The sequence below is a fragment of the Dermacentor andersoni genome, chromosome 7, assembly GCF_023375885.2.
Source record: "Dermacentor andersoni chromosome 7, qqDerAnde1_hic_scaffold, whole genome shotgun sequence".
Lineage (NCBI taxonomy): Eukaryota > Metazoa > Arthropoda > Arachnida > Ixodida > Ixodidae > Dermacentor > Dermacentor andersoni.
Genome location: NC_092820.1, coordinates 158,459,098 through 158,482,335, shown reverse-complemented (window position 1 = coordinate 158,482,335; position 23,238 = coordinate 158,459,098). Strand labels below are relative to the sequence as shown.

Below are 23,238 nucleotides of genomic sequence, written 5' to 3'. Positions count from 1 at the left end.
ATCCACTTTGAAACAGGGTGATGGTAGTTGCTACCATGCTCAGCTTTTTATTTTTGTTTAACTGTGTTGTAAGTTATTGAAATTTGCCATTTTCTTTAAATACGTCTTCCTACACATTTAACCTTATGTCAACTCTTTGCTTTTGAGCCACCAATCTTCCAATCGCTTCTTGCTAATTTCCACCGCATATGTATTTACATGACTATTGTTATCTCTAAACCCTAGGGCCTCAGGAAGCGTGACTGTGCCCGCATCGACATCGGGATGGATACCATCACATTTTAGTATGAGGTGTTCTATTGTTTCTATAGATTTACCACACACTGTACATGTGTCTTCTTCGTTAAATTTCTTTTTATAACTGCACGTTCTAAGACATCCTGACCTAGCTTCAAAGAGTAGGACACTGCCCCTTGAGTTATCATAAAACGCTGCCTTCCTGATCTGCTGTTTCCAGTACCCAGGTTTTTTGCAGAGAGCAACACCATCTGGTGGTGTTGAAGGCAACCAAGCTTTGCATCACATGACCAAACTCCTATCTCGCATCGTGGCATCGTGTGCACTTTCCCCATTGTAAGAACCTTCTGGCACACTGCCAAGGTTTGCGCTGGGGACGGCAACCAGCAACATGAAACTGAGAAACAAGTTAAGAAAAGCTAATGCATTAATAGGAAAGCAGCAATAGGCGAGGTATTGCTTCCAGTGCTGCCACAGCCAAGAGAAAACATGGTGTTGAGGGGAAATCGTGAAATGCACACTAATATCTTTTCTTTCTTTCTTTATTGATTTATTTAAGACAATCTGAAGATTGTCTTATAGATCAATAAAGAAAGAAAGAAAGAATATCTGTGTTATTATTATGTCCTCTTCAAACACTTTTTTGGAAAATAGTATATTCACTGAAAGGCACTGCACTCACTCCAGTCTATTCTCCATTTTGGCAAAAAGGTTTAGGAGGGTGCCTTTAAATGAGACAACTGCTCAAACTGCAGAGTCCAGCAATCTGAGCGTGAACCTCTCTCAGACACCAATGGATAAAGGACACCGCAACCAGTGTCACAAGCAACCATGTGACAACAGTGACATTTTCATGTGAACATCGTGCAGGAGGGCCAACAGGGCTGCAGATAAGTGACATTACACTACACTCCTAACTGATAAATGATTCAAGCATCAAAAGAGTTGCTGAGTGCACAGTTGTGGAGGTGAAAAGCACTATGCATGTGTTCAGGAAGTGGTGCAATTTAGGAGCCCTCCAGTAAGGTTTCCCCAAGAGCATTGGCAGAGCTTCAGGTTGGCAAGTGACCAGCAACTGTAGCACGACATATTACTCGCAATGCCATTCTTAGGTTGTCCATGCACCATCAATGTCAAGCATCATCATGCCCAGCCAACCCTGAGGCAAAACAGAAGAGCTGCAGAGTGATTTGACTTGAAGAAAGGGAATGCATTTCACAACAACCATTTTCAGCTATGTTACAAGCAGCTGAGAAAATGAACTTGTCCTGAACTTTCTTATGCATTGCAATGAACTGCACCACTCAGGCAACCATAACGCTGAATAGTGCCCCACAAAATGATGACCGCTTGGTGAGGCTCTAGGCTGGTCACTTCCGCCCTGTTCATATACCAAACGTGTTTCTGAAAAGGTCTGTCAATGACACCTGCACAAGTTTTAAGAGGCACAACAATCAAAGTCATCTGGCATGAAACATGCATTGACAATACAAAGTACAGATTGGTTGCAACCCAACTATGTTGTGGAGCATTCAGAATTCCCAGAGAACCGCAAGTTGCAAACCCTTGCAACACCCAACACCTTCATAACAGAACAAAAACCTAAGACGATCAAGAGCGTCCAAGCTAAAGCTAACAGCATTCAGCAACGTTCCCCTGAAAGTTTTCAGACCACTGACCTCAATGCCCCAGATGCAGGCACTGTGGAAGAGGTAGGAGTGGCACTTTCCAATGCGCTTCAGGTCACCCACGTCCCACACAAACAGGCTGTGGTCGTTGTAGACACACGTCAGCCGCCGATGCACCTCGTCGAAGCAGAGTGCCACTGTGTGAGGGTGACGGGGTGGTGCTGAGCTTCCTCCCACAACGACAGGGGGGGCACCCCCAACTCCCGTTGCAAGGGCCAAATCCAGTCCTAGCGGGTGTGGCCGCGGCAGCGTTGCCAGGAAGTGCAGCGTCGATGGACTGAAGCATCGCACCACACCGTCCGCGCAGCCCACAAACAGGCAGTCCCGCCCCACAGTGATGCAGTTTGCACAGCTGCTCTGCACAGGGGGGTAGACCGAAGCAAAGGGCACTTCTTTCCTTATGGTCACCCAAATGAAATTATGTTTATTTTTCCATGAACAAGCACAAAGGGGCAGTTGCAGAAAGCTGCATCAAACAGCAGCTCATCTAGGCAACTGCCTCTATAGTGGGCAGCAGCACAATATAAGCATTAGTGACAAAAAAAGAAAAAAAAGAAGGTGTTAACAGATGACAGAAAAAACATCTGCCTAACTTCAAAGCACCACATATGTGTTGTTATATAACTCAGAAAAAATAACTTCCATTTGCAGGCATATTCATTTAGAATAAATAAGAAACAAACAACCTCACAGTTCCTCTAGCCCCCCCCCCCTCAACTGTACAACCCTCATTACCCATTTTGCTGCAACAGACACAGCAACCTAAAGACATGCTTCAGAACCTTGTTCACAAATCAATCACCAGCCCAACACGGTCACACACAGACAGCTGTGCCTAGTAGCTGGGAACAAGGCAGAGCAAGGGAGTATACTCACCCTGAGTTCCACCCACTTGTCGAGTAGGCGGCGGCTGTTGAATTCGCACAATAGGCCCGACCGAGTGATGGCAAAGGTGCTTCCTTGGCACTCACCCCGCCCACAGGCCACGCCACAAAAGTAGTTGTTACGCTGGTCCCCGAGAATGGCTGACCGGCCCATCAGAGGCACGGGCTCAGGCTTGTACTGCAAGGCATACAAGGTCGCCTGCTGGCATAGAGCTTCTTCTCACAAGTGAAGGAATTTTTCGATAGTGAATTACAAACATGGCGGGAGGAAGAAAAAAAAACTAGGAGGGAGCGTCATGTGACAATCTTGAAGCCTTGTGCTAAACATTAAGAGGAGGCACCATGGGAAAAGCACTCAGGCAAGCAGTCTTTGCTAGTCATCCTGTGTTGCTGCGCTGGGTTCATAGCCTGCTTGTCTGCCGAGCCGCTCACGGAGACGCTCAAAAGTTGTAATGCATTGCTAATTATGCGGACACTCTGGAGTTAGTGTTGTTGTTGCAATGGCAACAATGTTTCCAGGTACTGAGGCTGAGAATGAAAGGCACCAAATGCAGCAAGCAGAAAGCGAACGGCACAAGGCGGAGAAAAAGGCGGCAACTTCAGAAGCGAGCGGCACTCAAACGGACCACAAATTAGGCCATGTTTAGCACTTGCTGTTCCCAAAATTCAACGTGCAATATGCATATTTCCCATTATTCCCTGTGTGAAAGACTGGGGAGAACGGTGTAAGAGGAGGTTGCCTTCCAAAGCTTTTTCTTTACTATATGATTATAAACACCATACCAGTACAGGAGGCACAGCCACAGTTATCAACAACAGCACGTTAAAACACAATCGAAACCCAGTTGGCATAAAAGACGTGCATGGGTAGTATACCTTAGTCCCCCGAGAGTATTCCAGGTACCAGAACTTGACGTGGCGGTTGCCCACGGTGACAAAGTAGTGCCCGCCAGAGGAGAAGGACACTGCCTTGACCTGCAGAGAAGGAAGCTGTGTCTATAGACCAGAATCTGGAGTGCCTACAGGTGGCAATCATCTTTTGCAGGGGCTGCGGGAACTCGCAAATGAGCAAGAAGGATACCGCAGAGCCAGGTATCCTTCCCGTCACAAACCTGCAGCCCCTGCGTCGGTACTGCCGACAGATGCTGACAGGGGTTGAGATGGTGCGCTTGCTCTAAACGCAGATTCGAAAGTAAAAGATCCTGGTCTACTTGGGAAGGTACGGAAACACGCAGTGGGCCCCTTACCTTGGCTGACACTTTGTTTGAGGCCAGCTTAGTGTTGCTGCGCCAGTCCCACACGTTGACCACCATGTCATGCTGGGTGCCCACTGAGACCACATATTTGAGGTTGGGAGAGAATGCCTGCACAGGAGGAAGTTGTTGAACAGAACCCAAACAAGATCTAAAAATGGAGGCAGTTCAGGTGAAGACAAACACATTCTCTGGCCCTTTTACTTGCTTGTTTCTTGGCATTATAGCATGCTTATTAAAGTCAATAAAACATTTGCTAGTCAGCCCCTTGCATGGTTGGCTCCTTCATCTGTGTGCTCACACTGTTTTGAGCTGGACTAAGATTTACAGTTCCAATTTCAATGTCTTAGCGTCAGAGGGACATCTACCCAGTAAAATTACACTGACAATGCTGCAGTAATCCAACACGACATACCACGCAGGTGACGCCAAATTTGTGGCCAGGAAACTCAGCTGCCTGGGTCTTCTCAGCGACATCCCAGATGCGCACGTGTGGCTGATGCCCGCACTGCAAGGACAGTGGTCAGTGGTCAAGCTAGTCACCCAGCCAGTGCACTGCACCTACCTCGCCAGTGGCCAGGTACTTGCCATCCCAAGAGAAGGCCAAGCATGTGATGGTCTTCTTGGATGCATTCAAGATATGCTGCTGCCGGTTCTTGCGTGTGTTGTACAACACCAGCGCACACCTGAAAGATGGTGTACAAAATCAGAACACATGTGAATGGGTGCTGCTGTGCACCTCAAACAAACAAAATCTTTGACAGCATGAGCACAGTGCCAACATGTCTGCTATCACTTTTATTCTCAACAGAAAGTCTTAAAAATTATCTTGGTGGTTGAGTTTCAAAGCTGATGATAATGACTGGCAACAAACGCTGGATAACATTTCACAGGATCCAACTGCTGAAGCTCCACAGCACTACAATGCTAGATGCAATCCTGTGGAACTTCAGCAATTGTCCTCGCCTGGAAGGTTTCCTACTTGTGCCTACTGTACATTGCATACTGGTTCTTTCAACATGCCTAACGAAAGTTCGTGAGTTTGCAAGTTGGAAAACTCAAGTGAAACAAGTTTCATGAAACCTAATGCAACTTTCGTAATGTCACAGAATGTGCTCAACTTTATAAACTTTATGAAACATTTGGGAAAGTTGGAAGCTATGTTAATGTTCAAACAGAAAAAGCAATGCAACAGGTCAAACCACAATCACATGGAAGAAGTTTTAGCATGTTCCTTGCTAGTGGCACTCTGCCCATTTTTAGCAGTCCCTTTCCACTCAGGTGTTCAGAAACAGAGCCAGCAAGACTGGGGAAACAAAAATATGGCAAGATGGTTTCATCAGGATAATGTTAGGGAGGGCACATGATGACAAACATTGTTACATTAGAGAAGCTAGAATGACATACAGACACAAACAATGAAGAATCACCATGTCAATATTGTGCTCAGCTTCCTAACATTTAATCCCATTAACCTCTTGTTCGATTAAAACCCAATGCCTAAAGCAATAAAAGAATATTATTCAGGAAAAGTCTAATAAAAATTAAGTAAAAGTCATATATGCTTGATCCATCTTATATAGCTGCAAGTGTCACACTGACGTTGGGTGTAATGTGAATGGACAACTTTGATAAGGGTCTTCAGGTTTAATTGTTACATGACTGCTTCAATGCGAAACTCCAGGCTAGAAACCACAAACATTTTTTTAATTACGACAATGCACCAAGAGGTGTCAAAAACAGTGATACTACAACTGAACTGGTTACCTTGTGTACGAGGTCATTTTTTTTTTTTTTTTGTCAAGCTACTATGCTGTATGATAAAAGGAGAAGCTGACATCCATGAACATATCCCCAACCCCATTGTCATACTGTCACGCATTGTTTTAATTTTTGAAGTGTGTTCGTTTTTCAATAGATTATCCGGGTTGTCCCTTGGCACCGTCACAACAATGTGACAATATGAAATCCTTTTGTCTCATTGTCTACTTTGCCAATGCAAGTTTGACTTACAATGGCAAAGCTGGCATAACTTGACCTTGTGCTCTCACAATGTGCACTTGAATGTTGTTTCAACACAACTTTGATACAGTTACCAAAGGTAGGTACCAATAGTGTAGGGTATGGAAAGCACAGATGGAAGGATGGCAGCTGGATGCATTCAGTACAACGTGGTTTGCACACTTGACAGCCATACTTGCACACTACAGTAATATACTGTATTACTACAGTAATTATAAGTGCTACAGTAATATATTACTATATACTACAGTAATATACTGTATTACTGGCACAGCAACCACAGATGACTCAGATCTGTTACAGTACAGTAATAGTGTAGTTGTTGCACCAAAGCTAGCATAACGGCTAATATATATATGCACCTGGCATATAACAGGGTGCTCACTTCGCATAATCGAAATGGGTAAAAAACACTGCTATTAAAAGCCTGATATGTTAAATTACAACACTGATCATGGTATGTACTTCATACGGGTGTCACACGGCGCACTTTCGATCGCGATCGAGCTTGATCGGGATCGAATTTGTCGGTCGCTATTTCCTGCTTCGCGCAGGCTGGGGGAGGGAGCTAACCGAGGTCGATAATTTCGATCCGTATACGGCCCGATCGCGATCAAAAGTGGCCGTGTGAAGACGCTCGATCGCGATCGAAGCAGCGAGTGCCGAGTTTCATCTGTTCCAGCGTTCGCCAGTCCACCATTACCAAGACTGCCAATTAGGCGATCATAACACACCGCACAAGACACGGACGAAGACATCAAGCGCTGCTGCCGCAGGCAGATGGGCGCTGCCGGTGGTGTACTCACCCGGCTGGATAGGCGACCAAGCCCGAGCTGGGGTCGCAGTCAAGCGCCGCGCTGCTCGTCACCGTCAGACCCAGCACCCGCTCGAGCTTGACCTGCAGCAGGGGCACGGGCTCAGCTGAGCACGGTTCCTCGGGGGTGGCGGGTAGTCTCGCCTCGGGACGCATGCTTGGCGCGCGCTAGCCGCCGCCCACACAGCACGCCAACGCGCACCTCGCGCTCGCAAAAAAAAAAGGGCACCCCCACAACGAGGAGCGCTGCTGTCAACAAGGCCATTCGCGGTGGTACCGCTACTTCTTATTCCATCGCCACGCCTTTCAAATGCACCGAGTGCGCCGAGGAAACCGACGGCGCGCCTAGCACCGACGCGACGAGTGTTGACACTTTCTTTCGGATGTAAGTATACATGCAACTGGGCGTCTGCGCTGACGCCTATAACCGAGGGGATCAAGTGTTTTTTCTTTTGAACACCGCGCGGCTATTGCAAGGATAGCGGCTGCGCGCTAGGCGTGAATCAACAGGTGGTTCCGATCTCGATCGGTGGTGAACTTACCCGCTCGGAGAGTGGAGTCGCGTCCGCACGGCCTCGCTTGAGGGCCGGTGCTCGCACCACGCGTGGTACCCCGCTGCATGGATCCTCCATCTGGGAACACGGTAACACACGGACCTCAGCTTCGGCAAGCGCAGAACTCACTTCGCCCCGGAAGCAGGGATGAGCAATTTTGTTTTTGTTTCCCACCTGCCACTGCTTGAAGAGGGCACTATTCAAGGCGCACAAAAGGATCAAGATTCGTAACAATCCGTGCTACACCTACGGCAAATGCAAGTGTAAGGACGCAATGCCATCTCTGAAGAGACAGGTGTGATCTGTCAGTTGCCGGCGGAATCGGCACAACGGGAAGCGCTCGCGGTGCAGCGTGAAGTTGCTACGAGCAGCGCTGCCCCCATGTCTTTAGATCACACGATAGAAAGACAAGATTTGACGCGTGTTTTCGTGTGTTCGTCATGTGTGTCCGTACGTGTGTGAGTTGTGGTGGTTTTATACGATAGCTTCCATGCATGAGCGTCGTGCTTGCCGAGACGTGCCTGACCCCGCGGTGGGAGGCGGTTACCTGGAGTGGCGGCGGGCGGGTTCGCTGCAGGCCGAAGCATCAGCCGACAAATCGAAAGTGTGGCACATCAACGCAGTCACACGGGTGTACGGATACTGTGCGCTGGCGAGAAAGCGACAGCGCTTATGCGAGTGCTCCAACGATGAACACGCACACACGTCAGCAGCAGCAGCAGCAGCACCGGACAACGAGCATAGCGCGCACACAAACCACTTCGTGACTTCTGAGATTCTACGGCCACAGCAAGCGTAGACATTCGGCCGAAGACATGTCTGCTACGGTTGCAAAGTGCTCGCCCAATCTTCACAGTTCATCGCAAGATGTGAGCTCAATAGCCCCAACCGCCTCACAACTTGCTGTAGTGGCTGCAGTCGCCTGTCACGCACGCACCGTACTCAAAGGAAAAAAAATAGAAGTGGGGAAAAACATGGGAAAAAATGAAAATAAGAAAAGCTCGTCCGAGGCATGCTCGGTGCACAACAGAACCTCACAAGAACCTCTTAGAATTAAAAAAATGTTGAGGAAGAGTGCACCAGTGCTGCACTGGTTCAAACGACACGTTTCATTTATATTAAATTACTATTTTCCTTGCTTACAATCGCTACACATGCAGAAAGACTTCTATACGGATTCAACACACATCTCAAAGAATTAGTATGACTAATTAAATTAGGTCTTGGTCATGTGTGCTCTTCTTTCTAAAATTTTTTAAACTGAAACCGAAACTGTTTTATTTAGGGTGAAGCGGTTTGAAGTAGAATCATAAAGAAAGAGATGGCTGAATGCTGAAAGCGATCGCAACAGATCGCAAGCTCTATGAAAACGTCGTAGCCGGCATGTTTCAGCACCGTTGTTATGCATGGTTTTTTTCTTCCTCCATGTTGGCATGGCATGAATCGAGGAGGATCCTCCTTGGTATAGATTGAAGTACGGCAGCATCGTGCTATCTTTCCTCGTGCGTAGTATGAAAAAACTAGCCGGCTACTTTTACACAAATTCAAGAACGGGTCGAGTCGAGCACGGACCACCTGCAACTGGTGCATCACGACGCTCGCGCAGGCCGTCCGCTTGCGTTTACATGAACACGACAAGCAAATCTTATCCAGACAAGCTGACTCGACCAGTTTTTGTCGTATTCGTATAAACAGCTTGATGTATAGGAAGGACTGTTCCCCGCGGAGAAAGAACCGTTGAACATTGTGCATCGCTACTATCGGCAGCGCCACTACATTTTTTTCTTTTGCAGATCTTGGAGGCCACCGTGTACGAAACCAGAAACTACTAAACCGCCAGGAGATGTCGTGAGCGCCGCTCAGCTCAGCCTCAGCTGGAGTAACGTAACAGCAGCTGAGGCGGCGAAGATATGTTACGTGTAATATGAAAAGTGGCAGCCGGTTCGTGTTCGCAGGCTGTACTCTATGCACCGAAAAACTTTGCTTTCACTTTAGGGAAACATGACAATACTTAAGCTCCTCTATGGAGCAACCTTGGCCTTGCTGCTGCGCTCGGCTCGTGGTAACCTCGCCGACGACTCGGTCCTGTTCAGCATAAACTGGCCGGGTTCCTCGCCTGACAAAAAGCTGGCGCCCGCCGAGGTAAGACGAAGAGATTCAGTGGCTGGCTGATGTTTCCCCATGGTCCCTGTCGCAGCTGGAAACGCTGTGGATGGTGTCTGCCGAAAAGGAGCGCTACCAGTGCCTGTTGCCCGCCAACCCACTATCACGAGAGGTGCTCACGGCTCATCGTCGAGAGCTACCGTACTAACGTGGTTCTATGTGGCGCAGGACGCCGACGCTGCTTCCCCGTACACGGGGCCAACGCCGCTGGAGCTGCTGAAGCCGCTCTTCTCCCGGCTCTTCTGTTCCTACCGTGTAAGCGAGACGATTGAAGTGTTTTACCGCGCAGTGACGGCTGCAGTGCTTCCGGTTTTCTCTTTTAGCTGGAGCAGTACTGGACCTACGAGCTGTGCCATGGCAAGAGCGTTCGGCAATACCACGAGGAAAGCATCGATAACAAGGTCCATAAAAGCCCTGCTTGCAGTTTAGTAAAGATATGTTGGCAGCATCCTTGCAACAGTTTGTGAGCTATGACGCTGCGCGTTTCTTATTCCACGTGGACGTTTTTGTTCCAGGTAGTCCTGCAACAGTACTACCTGGGCAAGTACGACGCCAAGAAGCTGGAAGTTGATGGTAATTGCAGTTGTGACTACAACAAGCGACGACACTGTGCTTATACCTGTGCTCCGTTGATTTCAGATGCGAGCTACTTATCGGAGAAAAGCCGGGTAGGTAACTGAAAACGGGGGAGTCCCCTTACATGTTTGGGAAAGGCACGGCGCAGGCTGGTGCCTGCACTGTACGGACGTGTAGCCAATTGCACAGCTCAGCAGCGTCCATCCCTGTGCAGCGGCCGCCCCGCATTCGGCTGGAAGCGGGCCTGGAGCTTCCGTACTTTGCGGTCAACATGACCGGAGGCACGGCGTGCGAGCTGGGAGAGGGCGCGCAGCGCGCAACCCGTGTGCTGTACGTCTGCAACCCAGAGGCCCGCAACGAGGTGCTGAGCATCGAAGAGCTCTCTACGTGCGAATACCAGGCCGTGGTGTTTACCCCTTACCTCTGCGCTCACCCAGACTACAGGTGCGTCGAGCCAGCCACAGAGCGCGCATCTTTTCTTTTTTTTTTAATGTGATTTGACAAGGTGTTGGGTTTTGGAGCCGCAACCAGGTGCGTCATCAGCCTTGCCAAAAACAAGAGAGCAGTTCACAGGAAAGTGGAGGCTTGAAGTGCAATGCTAGAACGAGCTATGGTGCTGAAACCGAAATTTCAGCCAAGAGACTTGTACGAAGACGCCTTGTCAATTTGTTGGGTTCAGCAGCATTCTTTGTTTTAGCATTGTTAGCCACAACAGCTTAGTGGGAATTGGAACGTTCAGAAAGACAGAAGAGGGAAGGTGACAGACAGGTCTTTTATGACTTCCTTTTTTTCTGGCACAACAGCTGGTTGTGGCTTAGTTTATTTCACACTGTACATAGGCACCATCATTTGTTATGTGTGTGCGTCATCACCCAGCAGCTCGGTTTTGAGCATGCAGTGCCATGGGCAAGCCATCATGGACTTCTCAATATAGACTGGACATAGTAATAATATTGCATGTTTGCGTGCTGCTTGGTGGTAATCAGTGACACTGCCTAGGGGCTGTGTACTGCCTAGAGTCATTGCACAGGACACTACACAGCACAAAAAGTATCCATTGAGAGTACAACCCCGTAGCATTTCATCATGCAAGAATGCATCGTGCAAACGATTTCGACGATTTCGTAGAAACGTACCGAGTCATTAGAGGAGGTCTATCTGATCATTAATTGAAGCATGCAACTTTATTATAAGGTTTTAAAAATGTGCATCACTACTAATCGCAGCAGCGCCACTCCCCTGAGTTTTCAGCCGCCCTGTTACAATCTACTTAGCACAGGTGACATCAGTTGGGCAAGCTATACGATTGGATACCCAGGTTGCGTCATCGACCATTTTTCCAACTTTATAGTGCATGAATGTTGTCCTTAATAGTTGCAATGTTGGTTAATTTGTTTATACATATAAAGAAACACAGAGCGAGTACACAACAAAAATTGTTCACTACACTCAAGCACTTCCAGCTGCAGGAAGTGTCTCCTTGTGTTGCAACATGCTCCGTATTGATGTGAGCTGCAGGATCATTGCTGCTGTTGAGGTTTCTTGTTGCGAGAACTATGAATCGCCCTTATTGCATTGTGGGCTGCAAACCTAGTGATTGGTGACACGTCAAGCTGCAACATTGTGTCCCTTTGCAAGGCATCAGGCAAGTGCAGTGGCTGTGCACAGAAATGTAATGCTATTTAGAGCTTGACATTTGGGTCAGCACTCATTGTGCTGCAAAGGTTAAGAGAACTTGCAGTGTGTTTTTAAAAAAATGACTAAAGTGGGTGCAAGTTACAATACAAATTCTAAAAGAAATGCATTGTGCACACTAACAAAAAGTAGCACATGGAAAAGAACGAAACAAAACTGGCCAATTATAACAGAAATTGTAAGGCTATTTTTCATGACCACACATGCATGGTCCGTCGTTTCTTCCTGTCCGGTCGTTTCTTTACATGTTTTCATGTCTTTTCCACTGCAACATGCGTGGTCTGTATTGCCCCCAGCTACGCTGCCCGCTGCAGTGGTCCAGTGGCTAAGGCGTTCTTTTTCTTCTGCCACCTTGTGCAGTCCGGAAACGTCGCCAGAGAACCCAATCCAGTGTGTGGCCCAAGATGGCGCCCCCCGACGGCCCAAGGGCCTCGGGACAGAGCAGGTGCAGCTACTTCCTCCTGAGCCACTGGCGCCGCAGCCACCTCCATCAGCTGACAAGTTGTCCCAGCTGGTGAAGGACTTCCTCGCAGGCAGCCACTGCCTGACAGGGGTGAGGTGTTCACTCTGCTCCTACAACACACGGCTTGCTTACCACTTTGTGATGATTCGGAAAACGAATCTCTGGCTAGTGGCAAAATGCACAAGTACAAGAATAAGCCTTGCAATTATCATTATCTGATTATTAACATAGCCCAAAGTATGCATGATTTGGTGGTTGGTGTTCCTGACAACTAGCTGTGCGCAGTAATAATTTTTTTTTTTCATCATTGCGCGGCCATCTTATTGTGGGGCCCTTTTCACACAAATATCCCGGATTGCAATTCGCTTCTCTTGGCACCCATTCTGCAACTCTAAAAACTCCTAACAGATAGAGTTATTGGTAATTAGATGATACTGCCACACCCTCGCAGCCTTCACCATCTCTTTGTCATTCCTACTGCACTCGCATAACGCATCTGCTTGGAACACTGGTCAACCATGCTTCGATCACAGTTTGTGCGTTCACCACACGATCTCGAAGCATGACCTCAAGAGTGCATTAGGCAACCTGATGTGGTACCACTCTTCTTAAATTCCGCAGTATCATTCAGCGCCTCATCAGCAAAGATTTCTTTGCTTGTTTTGATTTCTCTATGTTGGTGGGCACTGATTAATTGTGACATTAAAGGAATCCACTCAGTAGCCATTGCGTGTGATGTCTGTAAGAGTGAGCAGAAGTGATGGAATTTGGGGGAGTTAAGTCTTAGACCAAAAACAATTTTCAGAATCATTAATGTACAAGTTATGATGCTCAAAGCCTGTAGATATGTGCAACTTTATGTGCATTTTTTTTTCCATATGAGGTCCGGCATTGTTTATCATTCTAGTTCTAATTTTATTTACGTTACCTTTACTAAATTTTTGTAAAAAATTCGCAAAATAAGGTTACTTCAAATTTCATAAACAGTGTATCGATGGCTTCTGCGTGATTCAAATAATTCTTTAAGACCAATCTCATTTGCTCTGTCTACCCAGAACAAGAATTTACAGTTGACACTCAGAGGACTGTTTTATGTACAGGAACAATTACTTGGCTCGGATGCTCACGACAGTGCTACCAGTGTAATATTGTAAAACTCCTTATTTTCACGTGCTCTTAATTACACTAGTTTTGCAGTTTGAAAATCTTGCAAAGTGTAAGGGTACATACTATATTCAGGGAAGAAATAAGAAATAATGCCATCAGACGCAGTGACCACCATGCTGAAAAGTAAACATTTATTTTGCCAGCTAGTTCTGCTGGTTGCACCTCATAAAACATGGTACATTCGATTTACTTGGCTGCACAAGCTTGCATGACGCCAGTCCTCTCAAGTACTGTACAGGAAATTACCGGCCTCACAGATAGGGAGTGCCACACTTTAATAAGCCAGGCGGCACGCAGTGGCTTCATCAGTGAGGCCATTAGAGGCGCTTTCTCATGTTTGCCCTGCTTCAGCTGTATACGGCTGTGTCAGCATACCAACGCATGAATTTGAACACACTTAATATGCACATGTAGTATCTGCAGAAGTGAGCCTTGAGCAAAATGAGAACGAAGTGAAAGGAGGAGCCAACATTTCGACAAGTGGGCTTGTCTTCTTCAAGGCCAGAAGTCCACTTGTCGAAACATTGGCTCCTGCTTTCACCTTGTTCTCTGTTTGCTCATCGTCTTGAATTTCCATCTCCCGCCTTCCCCGTATTTTCCCAGAAGTGAGCCCTATATCACAAGTCCCAAATCCTGAAGTGTTGCAGAGGCAGCTGTCATGCTGAAGGAAAGTGTTCTGCGATGAGTGCAGGGTGCAGGCTGGTGGAAGTACGAGTTCTGCTATGGCCAGCGTGTGAGCCAGTTCCATGAGGAGAAAGGCAAGGAACGAACTAGCATCCTGCTGGGCATTTGGGACCACCAGGCACACCTGACCTGGCTGGACCAGCATCCTGAGCGCAAGCCTGGCCGCACGCCCAGGTGAGATAGCTGGCTGTTGGCCCATTAAGACTTGTTGCTGTAAAGCAGTGGCTGTTTCAAGCACTGCGTTCATGGCATCTTTTCATTGCTGCTACAGCTAAATATCAACTGATTAAATTTACAATTACCTTGTTCAGAAATGTGACTCATCTCTGTTATTAACTATAGTGGAATGAAGTACAACATATTCACATATGTATTCTAATTATTGTATAATCTTTGAGTGTACTCTCCCCCCTTACACAATCACACGAGTTCTGTGCATTAATGTACTCTTCATTAAGAAGAGAGAGCATTGCAGATGTTCAATTTTGGAGGTAATCGACAGCAAGAAATCAACCCATCGTACAGTTACCATAAATAATGTTTTCAATACCATACATATCAAAAGGTCTGCAATGCTCAAATGAGGAAAAGTTGAACCCACCCACAAGTTTTAATGCATGCTATTGAAGTACAGGGTCCTGAATATTTGGTTGCGTGTGTTCAAAAAAATATTTTGCACTCACCGCTGCACTGTTCTTGCACAAATTTTGCAGAACGATCACATCTTGTTGTCTGCTTCGTTCAGTATAACACCTGGCACGATTAGTCGCCTGTTCTTTAAGACAAAAATGAGAAACTGTTTTCACCTATGGGAGAAATGGCACCTGAAAAGCCGGCCCTGGCACAGACTTGTGTCGCCGTCTGCCATCAGCAGCAGGAAGGAGCTGCTTCGCAGACGAAACGGCATCTTGAAATCGGCAGTTTACGCGGTGACACACGTTTGTGCCAAGGCGGGCTTTTCAGATGCCATTTTTTCCATATGCGAAAGCAGTTTCTCATTTTTGCCTTAAAAGACAGGCGACTAATTGTGCCAAGTGTTATACTAAACGAAGAAGACAACAAAAAATGATTGTTCTGCATAATTTGAGCAACAGTGCAGCGGTGAGTGCAAAAATCTTTTTTTGAACTCGCGCAGCGAAATATTCATGACCCTGTATATATATACTAGGGAGTTAAAAATTTTGTACCTGAAAACCCGAGCTCCTTTGTATGCCTGGACTTTGAGTCACCTAGTGCAAAACCTAACATGTGAGGGTGCCCTTGCCCTTATTTACTCACTCTCGCCCTAATATGTTGAGCCAGGAATGTACGATATTTTGCATTTTGTTGCATCTCTTGTCGAATGGGCACAAATGTGGCGAGCAGAAAGCCAGATAAAGGAGACCATATATGTCAGGCTAACTTTGATCAAGGAAATGCACAATCATTGTCAGCTGTCAGATTTATTTAATTGCTTGTCCATAGATGTGGCTGTATCGCTCATGAAAAGAAGTGCTTATCAAAGGACCTATCATTTTTACCAACCCCTCCTCCTAATGTAATCATTAGCTAAGCATTGTTCTGCTAAGGTCTTCATTAGTCTATTGTAAGTTCTTTTTTCTCCCATGCAATAGAGATGTGCATGGTCTTGATGGGTTATTGCATGAACCGGCTATGGACAAATTAGTAGACTCTTTAAGCTGTGACATTTTTTCTTCATGTCTGTCATCTACTAGTAAATTCTGTTCCCCAATCCTTACTCCAGTGATATCTTGCTATGCAGTATCCCATTCAGTCATGGTGCACATAATTTGTTCTGTGGAGTGGTGACAAGGACATACACTGAGCTGGGGTCGATTGAACCTTCTGCTTAAAGGGGGCCTAAGGAAATTCATTTGAAGTTAAACAGGCTACTTCAGAAAGTACTTCAATGCCTTCAGCCAAAGCAGAGTTCTTGGCAATCAAACACTCGCTTCACGGTGCTTCCACTCCTTCAATGCTTTGCACCACGAAGGCTACGGTGGAGCGGGGTATGCCCACAACGCTCCCCCTCCTGAAAGTCACCATGGTGCAAAGTTCAAATTTGATATTGGATAACGTAGACATCACTACTTCCAATTTTGGCGCCTGCGACGAGCCACTGTTGTTCTCAGCAAGTCGCAGTAACCTTCAATAAAACTTGGTGCTGTGCTAATTGGTGATGCATTCTTTAAAAACTGATGGTAGCGCTAAAAGGGACGAACACACGGTGAAAAGACGACACAGCGACAAGCGTTCCCTCATCGTCGTGTCGTCTTTTATTCTGAGCTGCTATGTGAAGTACCTACACAAAACAAATGAAGCTATTTAGTCTTGCTCAACTGCACAGTGCATTGCTGTTTGTAGTTTCATGCTTAAAATAAACTTCTTTAGCAACATTTGCCCAAGCTCATAATTTCACTGACATGGGAAAAAAAAAAGTGATTTGAAGCACAACATAGCAGGCATATTAATGATACATTTAACCAGTTTCTGTTGTGCTCCAAACCTCATTTCGACAGTGTGGAGCCCACTCAAGACCTGTGCCTGAGACTAGCATTTACCCACTTGCCGAAAGCAGAACAGTTCTCACTGTTTCTGTTGTAATCAAACATGGCGGACACCCATGGCCTGCAGCAGACGCTGGAAAAGCACATGTCCCAGCAGCTGCACAACCAGAATTCTTAATTGCGCTCCAAGCACTCTAAATAAGCCAGCCAAATGTGCGAGAACTCTTTTACAGACAGCTTGATATTTGGCACGCTGTGTACAACGTATCAAAACATCCATAAAAGGGTGCCCATCCCCGTCAATTCTGCATCTCACTTTGCGAAGTTTTACTTGACTAGATAGGGTCGTATTTCACAGGTTATCTAAAAAGCATGGAAGTTCTTCTACTGCCTGAACCCCACCAAACTTCCTTTGGAATCCAGAGTCGGAAGGTTTTTACATTGTAAAAGGCTTTTAAATAGAGGTGTCAGTTGTACCGAACAACACTTGTGCCTCGGGTGGATAAGACGTGAGGCATGCTGAGCACCACTTGCTGTTTTGGTGCAGGTACCTAACGCACTTTTATGGATCCGGGGACACCTGCGACCTCACGGGCAAGCCTCGCACAGTGGAAGTCCTCTTGAAGTAAGTGCTGCTACTGGTTGTAGTGCAGTGTGATCCTCTCATTGATTTACTACAGCCAGACCTCAACATGATCTAGTTGTAATTAGTGCGACATACTACATCACAAATCTAGGGATACTTTCTTTAAAGCAGCACCTACCTTGCAAGATCAAACGTACTGGTGAGGACTGCACTGAGTGCTAGCCATCAAATTGCGCCATGTCAATCTGCCAACACAACAGTGTGATCCAGTGGCTATGTCGGAGCAGCTGAATTTTGATGGGGGTGGAATGCAAGAAAGCTCGTGGACTTAACGCTACAGTGTTAATGGTTGCAACGAGACCAATGAGACAGGACTTTTGTTTTGTCATCACAAAGAAAATTTGTTTAGCAAATTCAGCATGGTGCACATACAGGAGAAAACTGTGCAGTCAGTACAGCAAGTGGTCTTTCGACTGTGCACAGACCACAGATTCGTAATTGAGATGCACTAACCTAAATTGACGAGTGTACTGGAAGGTTTCCAGTGCCATCTTTGGACTGCACTCCTTAGTTTCAAGTTACATTCGTAGGCGGTGAACACAACTGGCTTTATCGCAAAATTCACTTTAGCTTAGGGGAGTAAATGCCTAGGCTCCTGTGATGGTTCCCCTGTCCAACTGCAGGTGCCGCCAGGCGAAGGGCAACCTCGACAGTGTGTCCCTGTACTTGCTGGAGCCGCGCACCTGCGAGTACATTCTCGGGGTGAGCCTTGGATCACACACGCACCACGTGACCGCAATGGCCGCTTTTTAATTGCTGCTTGCAGGTAGAGTCGGCCATAGTCTGCAGCCTCCTGGAGAAGGTGGACGAGTACGGACTGCCCAGCTGACCCTGGGCCAACGACAGTGCGTTCATACGGCGGGTCGAAGTCTTTTGGCAGCACGCACGGGACTCTGTGACCGCTGCTTGGCCCGGCTGTTCCACTCCTGCACATGCCATCGCGACAACTTGCACCAAAATCCACACATTCTTCTTGAAATCATAGTTCATGCGCCATGTGGCTCCTTCCACAGCGTCACATGCAACTGCCGTTTTGTTGCGAAGAGGTGAACGCAGCCTCGAAGATGGTGACAAAATTGCACGTGATCACTGGCTCAGATATTGTTGACAAGCGGCATTTTCTGCACAGAAATTTAACGCGTAGGAAAATAAGTTTCATACTGCAGTTATCCTTTTTTTGCCTTAAGTCAGTTCACAAGTTGTGACAATACAACTAGAGGTGTGCATTAAAAGCATGATGTACCGATACTTTCCGAAAATGTGATTGTGGCAATACTTCACTGGGCTACAGGAAAGCATACTAGCCACTGCTGTAATCACAGGTAACATTTCTTATATGTTGCTGCAATGGAAGCTTGGGCCAGTGCAGTTAATTTTGGCTGATACAACAAGCCTTAATCTTTCACTGAAATGAGGCTCTTGCACAAGTGAAATACTTTGTTTTTTGGCTGAAGCCATAGCATGTTTTGCTCCAATGGGACAGGTAAAGCGTTCTGAGAATATGATGGCCAAAACATCCTTCACATTGCTGGCAAAGTGATTACTATTGTATAACATGTCATGAGAGCTAAATCAAAGCTTCACATTTTCTATTTTACCGTGCAGTAGTGCACTGCTGTTTGCTTTTACTTACATGGGAACAGATGCAACAAGATTACAAGCAATCATACACATTACAATATCCGTGCAGTATGACGATACTGTACACTGACCTCTCCTTAATGAAGCTGCAAATTAGGGAGGCCAACCTTGTACATGCAGCCAAGGTTTCTAGCCAAAGAAGTAGGGGTGCCATACCGTTCGCATGGTCTGCAGTGTTGGAAAGGGCCGTAATGCGCATCTAGCAACAAAAACACTTCCGACAAGTTTAGCATTACTTAAATGGAAGGTAGCACTCATTTGTGAAGCAGAAAGCAACTTTGGCACAACTACAGAGGTTGTGCGAGTTCACTGCTTCTGTGGTGTGACCCACATATGAACGCATGCGCAAACGCCATGAGAGAGAAAATAACTTAACACTTCTAGGGTTAACCTTGTACACATGCATAGCTAACAAAGAAAGAGGATGGCTGTCGCGCAAGCTGGAATGGTAAAGCATGCAAGGCGTAATGCAGGTTTGGGTTGAGCTTCCACCTGCAGCAAGTTGTCTTTTCGTTTGCTTTCATTTCCCTTTTATTTACTACTGTGTTTCTACATTTGAATTAAATTTTTCCCCTACACTTTCTCTGGATTTACATGGTTAAGGCTAACAAAAGATGGGGTTTGTAACTCATAGTGGTAAGTGCCTAAAAAATCATATGGTGTAAACTGATCTTAACAGCAGTTCCCTCCTTCTCCAGCAGTGCTGCTTTAGTGCTCTACAACTCAGCAGCGTACACCGCCATGCAGAGGTATGGTATCGGGACATCCTAGCAGCAATCGTGGCCGTGTTCCAGTCAGGCAGAATATTGCCGCAGCTTTGGTGCACGCCGGACTTCTGGGCGCGAGTAACCAAATCCAAGCTCACCGCCCGTTCCTCTGGGGACAGAGCCCTGAATCTCGCCACTGTCCGGCTGACAAGCTGGTCCTCTGCAAGGCCCGGCTCTTCCTCAAGCAGTGTGGCTCTAATTGATTCCATGTACAGCTGCACGCCGGACTTGGTGGCGGCAGGGGCAGCCTCGCTGCGGGCTCCAAACTGCAGTGTCAGCTGCCGACTGCTAGCCACCGTGTCTCCTCGAGGCTTGCCACCATTGGCGGCATCGTCCCCCACTGGGCTCTCCTGCGACTGGAGGGCCAACAAAACATTCCAGCGATTACTTTATACTTGCACAATACGGTGTAGGAAGGTGCACTTGACGCTGAACATTTACACTGTCACTCCAGTTCCTAATCACAGTAACTACGCAGTGTGAAAGTATCACTGATGGGAATTTTCAAGTTTCTTCACTGCGACTGCTCCAAGCAGTGTGCCCAAACATGGCTGAGTAAATATGCAAGAGGTATAAAGGCAAGCACCATGCTAGCGTAGCAGTGGCTTTCCACATTAGCTATGACGAGCACTAAATCGCATCTACAGTTGAAACTGCAATGTTCTTGTGAAAACCTCTGCCCTAGGTGAACGGTAGTGCATAAGTGCATCACACTACTATCAGAGTGGCCCAGCTATCACACTAAGTTTTAAAATAGAGAAGCCTTCCATGCGGATGAAACCTACAGAATTTTTTGTGTTCTTAGTTTGCAGTGATTTACTTTCTAATTATATTTACAGCAGATATGCCAATGCGAGGTTTTGGAACGCATTCGAAAACACAAATTCCCATTGCTTGTGGTGTGCTCTCGCTCGTGCAGCTTTTCTTTTTTTTTTCTCCCTCAAATAAAAAGAATGCACGAAATATTTTGAAAAGCTGCCCTGGGTATTGCCTGCACACCACAGGAGTGCTGCTCCCAGACCCGCAGTGAACAAACCAATTTTGTTCATGCAATAGACTATTTTGGACATGTTGCCTTTCTTCAAGGTGGCTGCTGCATTATTTTTCGGGTTGGCCTGATGCAGCAAATAGATGGCATGCACTGCGACTTTTTTATAACTCGGCTTTGGCAGTCTCCTTGCCACTGTCAGAAACAGCCTTGTGCTCAAATGCAAGGCTCGCTGCTAGCAGTTATTTCGCGGCCATACCAAGACAAACACCCTTTCAAAGCCATGAAACCACTGGGTTGGGCATGGAACATGTCTAGTTCCTTTGCAGGGTGTTTGAGAGAACCAATGTCTCGCTGTGCAAATGGAAAGCCGGGATGGCTTCTTTGAGATTTTGCTCGCTTTCTTTCTCTTTCCATAAACCATACACCAAACGTTCTGAAAGCTGTTACTATTTAAGTGTTTTGGGAATCGTAGTTTAATGCTGCAGATTCACTATGAGCAAAATAAGCTATCACATGTTCCACTGCTTAGCAGTGCGACAATGTAGTCTGGTGTGAACGCACTGTCGAACACCAAATTTGATAACAGTGGGAGGAAAAGTAGCCACGTGCCTGAATTTAGCACACCGTCACAAGGGAAACTCTTAGGTTTTTCGGAAAGAAACCTTTGTAGTGAAAAAAGTCATCCTCGTCTAGTGACGCTAGCGAGAACCACATGTATTAAGTGACCGATTAAGTCTGAGTTGTATTAAGTGCAAGCAAAAGGCATTAATAAACATGCATGTCTAAAATTTAGCCATGGCTAAGAGTGTGCTGTTTACCACAGTGCAAGAGGGCTTTCTTTTTAGTCTAGCCTGCCTTTCAGTGCCACGCAGCTACGCTTCACACTTGCGCTGTAGATATTCTGACACTTCAATACACCGCACTATGTGTGCAAGAATTTATTGCTGCGAACTGACGCACATCTACACATGCACTGACATCCCAGTTAATTGTCCCAGAGAAGCTTCCCTTGTACACTGCAGGACAAAATTAATTCCCCTTGAATCAAATTTCATACATTAACAATTTAGTTTGAGCAGCTTCCTTGCATTTTTCTTGAACCCAGTCGTCTACCTTCCAACTCGTTTTGCTAACATTGCACATTTTTCACGTATACATTTTACTCTTGTATTTAAATCTGCAGGGCAGCTCTGATCAGAAAAGTGTGAAGATCTATGCACAAGTTTAAATATAATTATTTTCATGAGTGCTTCTTTTTTTTTGCTTTTGGCACACTACCTTGGTGCACATAGTTGTGCCCATGACACCTGAAGGGGATATTCTAGCAAAATTTGGGGTGGATATCTTGAGAGATGAGCTAATATCAGGGCCTCTACTAAGAGAACAAGGCCTCGCTAATGCGCAGCTTCAGTTGTGCAATTGCAGAGTGTATTCTTAAGTTAATATAATTAGCAAATGTAATAACTGGAGGTTTCTAAATCACCTGACTGGACATTGCATTCAGATCTACAAACAACGTACACCTCAAATAAATCACGTTACAAGGCAGCGTAGCACTACATGTCACAGGCGATGTTAATGAAAAATGCATGCGTATTATATTTTACAAAGCCTCACCTTTGTCACCTTGAATGGGTTGCCGCGGGTCACGGGTAGTTCTAGTGTGGTGCAATGCTCGTCAGTGGGCAGCGACACTAACAAGAAAGAGCAGGCGCCACAACTCTGTAACTTGGCATGCGAGGCAGAAGACGCTCCCGTCTGCATCCTATCCCAGCCCCTACGTTGGTAAGCGGTTGAATCAAAGGCACTTCCCTAGCAGAAAGATTCAGATACACACTCTCTCATTCTCACGTTTTCGCTTCACCATTTCCTTGCTCTCAACTACTTGCGAACCATCGCCAACTTGCTCACATTGCCATTTCCTAAATTTCAATTCTCGTTCCAAAGGTACTTTTTTTATTTTTTCATGCAACATGCAATTCTGCTCTCTTTTTGTGTTTCATTTCTTATCATTCATGTGCACTGTAGGAAACACAGTAGATGTCCGCTGATTTGACTCCAGTTAGATTTTTTGGTGATCATGAACAGTAGGTTGCCATTATCCCTCAAGAGAAAAGCGTATAATAGCTGTGTCTTAGCAGTACTCGACTACGGGGCAGAAACCTGCAGGCTTACGAAAAGGGTTCTACTTAAATTGAGGATGACGCAACGAGCTATGGAAAGAAGAATGATGGGTGTAACATTAAGGGATAAGAAGAGAGCAGATTGGGTGAGGGAACAAATGCAAGTTAATGACATCTTAGTTGAAATAAAAAAAAAAATGGGCATGGGCAGGGCATGTAATGAGGAGGGAAGATAACCGATGGTCATTAATGGTTACGGACTGGATTCCAAGAGAAGGTAAGCATAGCAGGGGGCGGCAGAAAGTTAGGTTAGGTGGGCGGATGAGATTAAGAAGTTTGCAGGGACAACATGGCCACAATTAG

General features: G+C 46.3%; 3 protein-coding genes across 6 annotated transcripts in view; 1 reads left to right on the top strand and 2 right to left on the bottom strand.

Annotated features, from left to right (window-relative positions):
• Positions 1–8,642, bottom strand: part of Wdr62 (WD repeat domain 62) — a 29,760-nt gene extending 21,118 nt beyond the window's left edge. For 2 of the 4 annotated variants that reach the window (XM_050180616.3, XM_050180618.3), the window contains exons 1-9: positions 8,000–8,642; positions 7,441–7,530; positions 6,891–6,982; positions 4,628–4,748; positions 4,478–4,570; positions 4,057–4,173; positions 3,686–3,784; positions 2,802–2,987; positions 1,917–2,282 (exon numbers count right to left, since the gene is read on the bottom strand). In XM_050180616.3, the coding sequence (XP_050036573.1) occupies positions 1,917–2,282; positions 2,802–2,987; positions 3,686–3,784; positions 4,057–4,173; positions 4,478–4,570; positions 4,628–4,748; positions 6,891–6,982; positions 7,441–7,530 (1,164 nt within the window). In that variant the 5' untranslated portion in view covers positions 8,000–8,642. The remainder of the gene's footprint in view (positions 1–1,916; positions 2,283–2,801; positions 2,988–3,685; positions 3,785–4,056; positions 4,174–4,477; positions 4,571–4,627; positions 4,749–6,890; positions 6,983–7,440; positions 7,531–7,999) is intronic. The other 2 variants (XM_050180619.3, XM_050180620.3) reach the window with 1 other exon arrangement.
• Positions 8,643–9,270: 628 nt separating this feature from the next.
• Positions 9,271–19,572, top strand: LOC126533455 (endoplasmic reticulum lectin 1). Its single transcript, XM_050180623.3, has 12 exons — positions 9,271–9,594; positions 9,650–9,727; positions 9,784–9,870; positions 9,939–10,016; positions 10,131–10,188; positions 10,255–10,283; positions 10,406–10,635; positions 12,247–12,439; positions 14,208–14,374; positions 17,255–17,332; positions 17,977–18,055; positions 18,120–19,572. The coding sequence occupies exons 1-12, from the start codon at positions 9,454–9,456 to the stop codon at positions 18,180–18,182; spliced, it is 1,281 nt and encodes a 426-aa protein (XP_050036580.1). The 5' UTR covers positions 9,271–9,453; the 3' UTR covers positions 18,183–19,572.
• The window catches only part of Ctf4 (Chromosome transmission fidelity 4), a 36,685-nt gene continuing 31,638 nt past the window's right edge, over positions 18,192–23,238 (bottom strand). The window contains exons 22-24 of the mRNA XM_050180622.3: positions 22,370–22,446; positions 19,860–20,117; positions 18,192–18,279 (exon numbers count right to left, since the gene is read on the bottom strand). Coding sequence (XP_050036579.1) covers positions 18,205–18,279; positions 19,860–20,117; positions 22,370–22,446 — 410 coding nt within the window. The 3' untranslated portion in view covers positions 18,192–18,204. The remainder of the gene's footprint in view (positions 18,280–19,859; positions 20,118–22,369; positions 22,447–23,238) is intronic.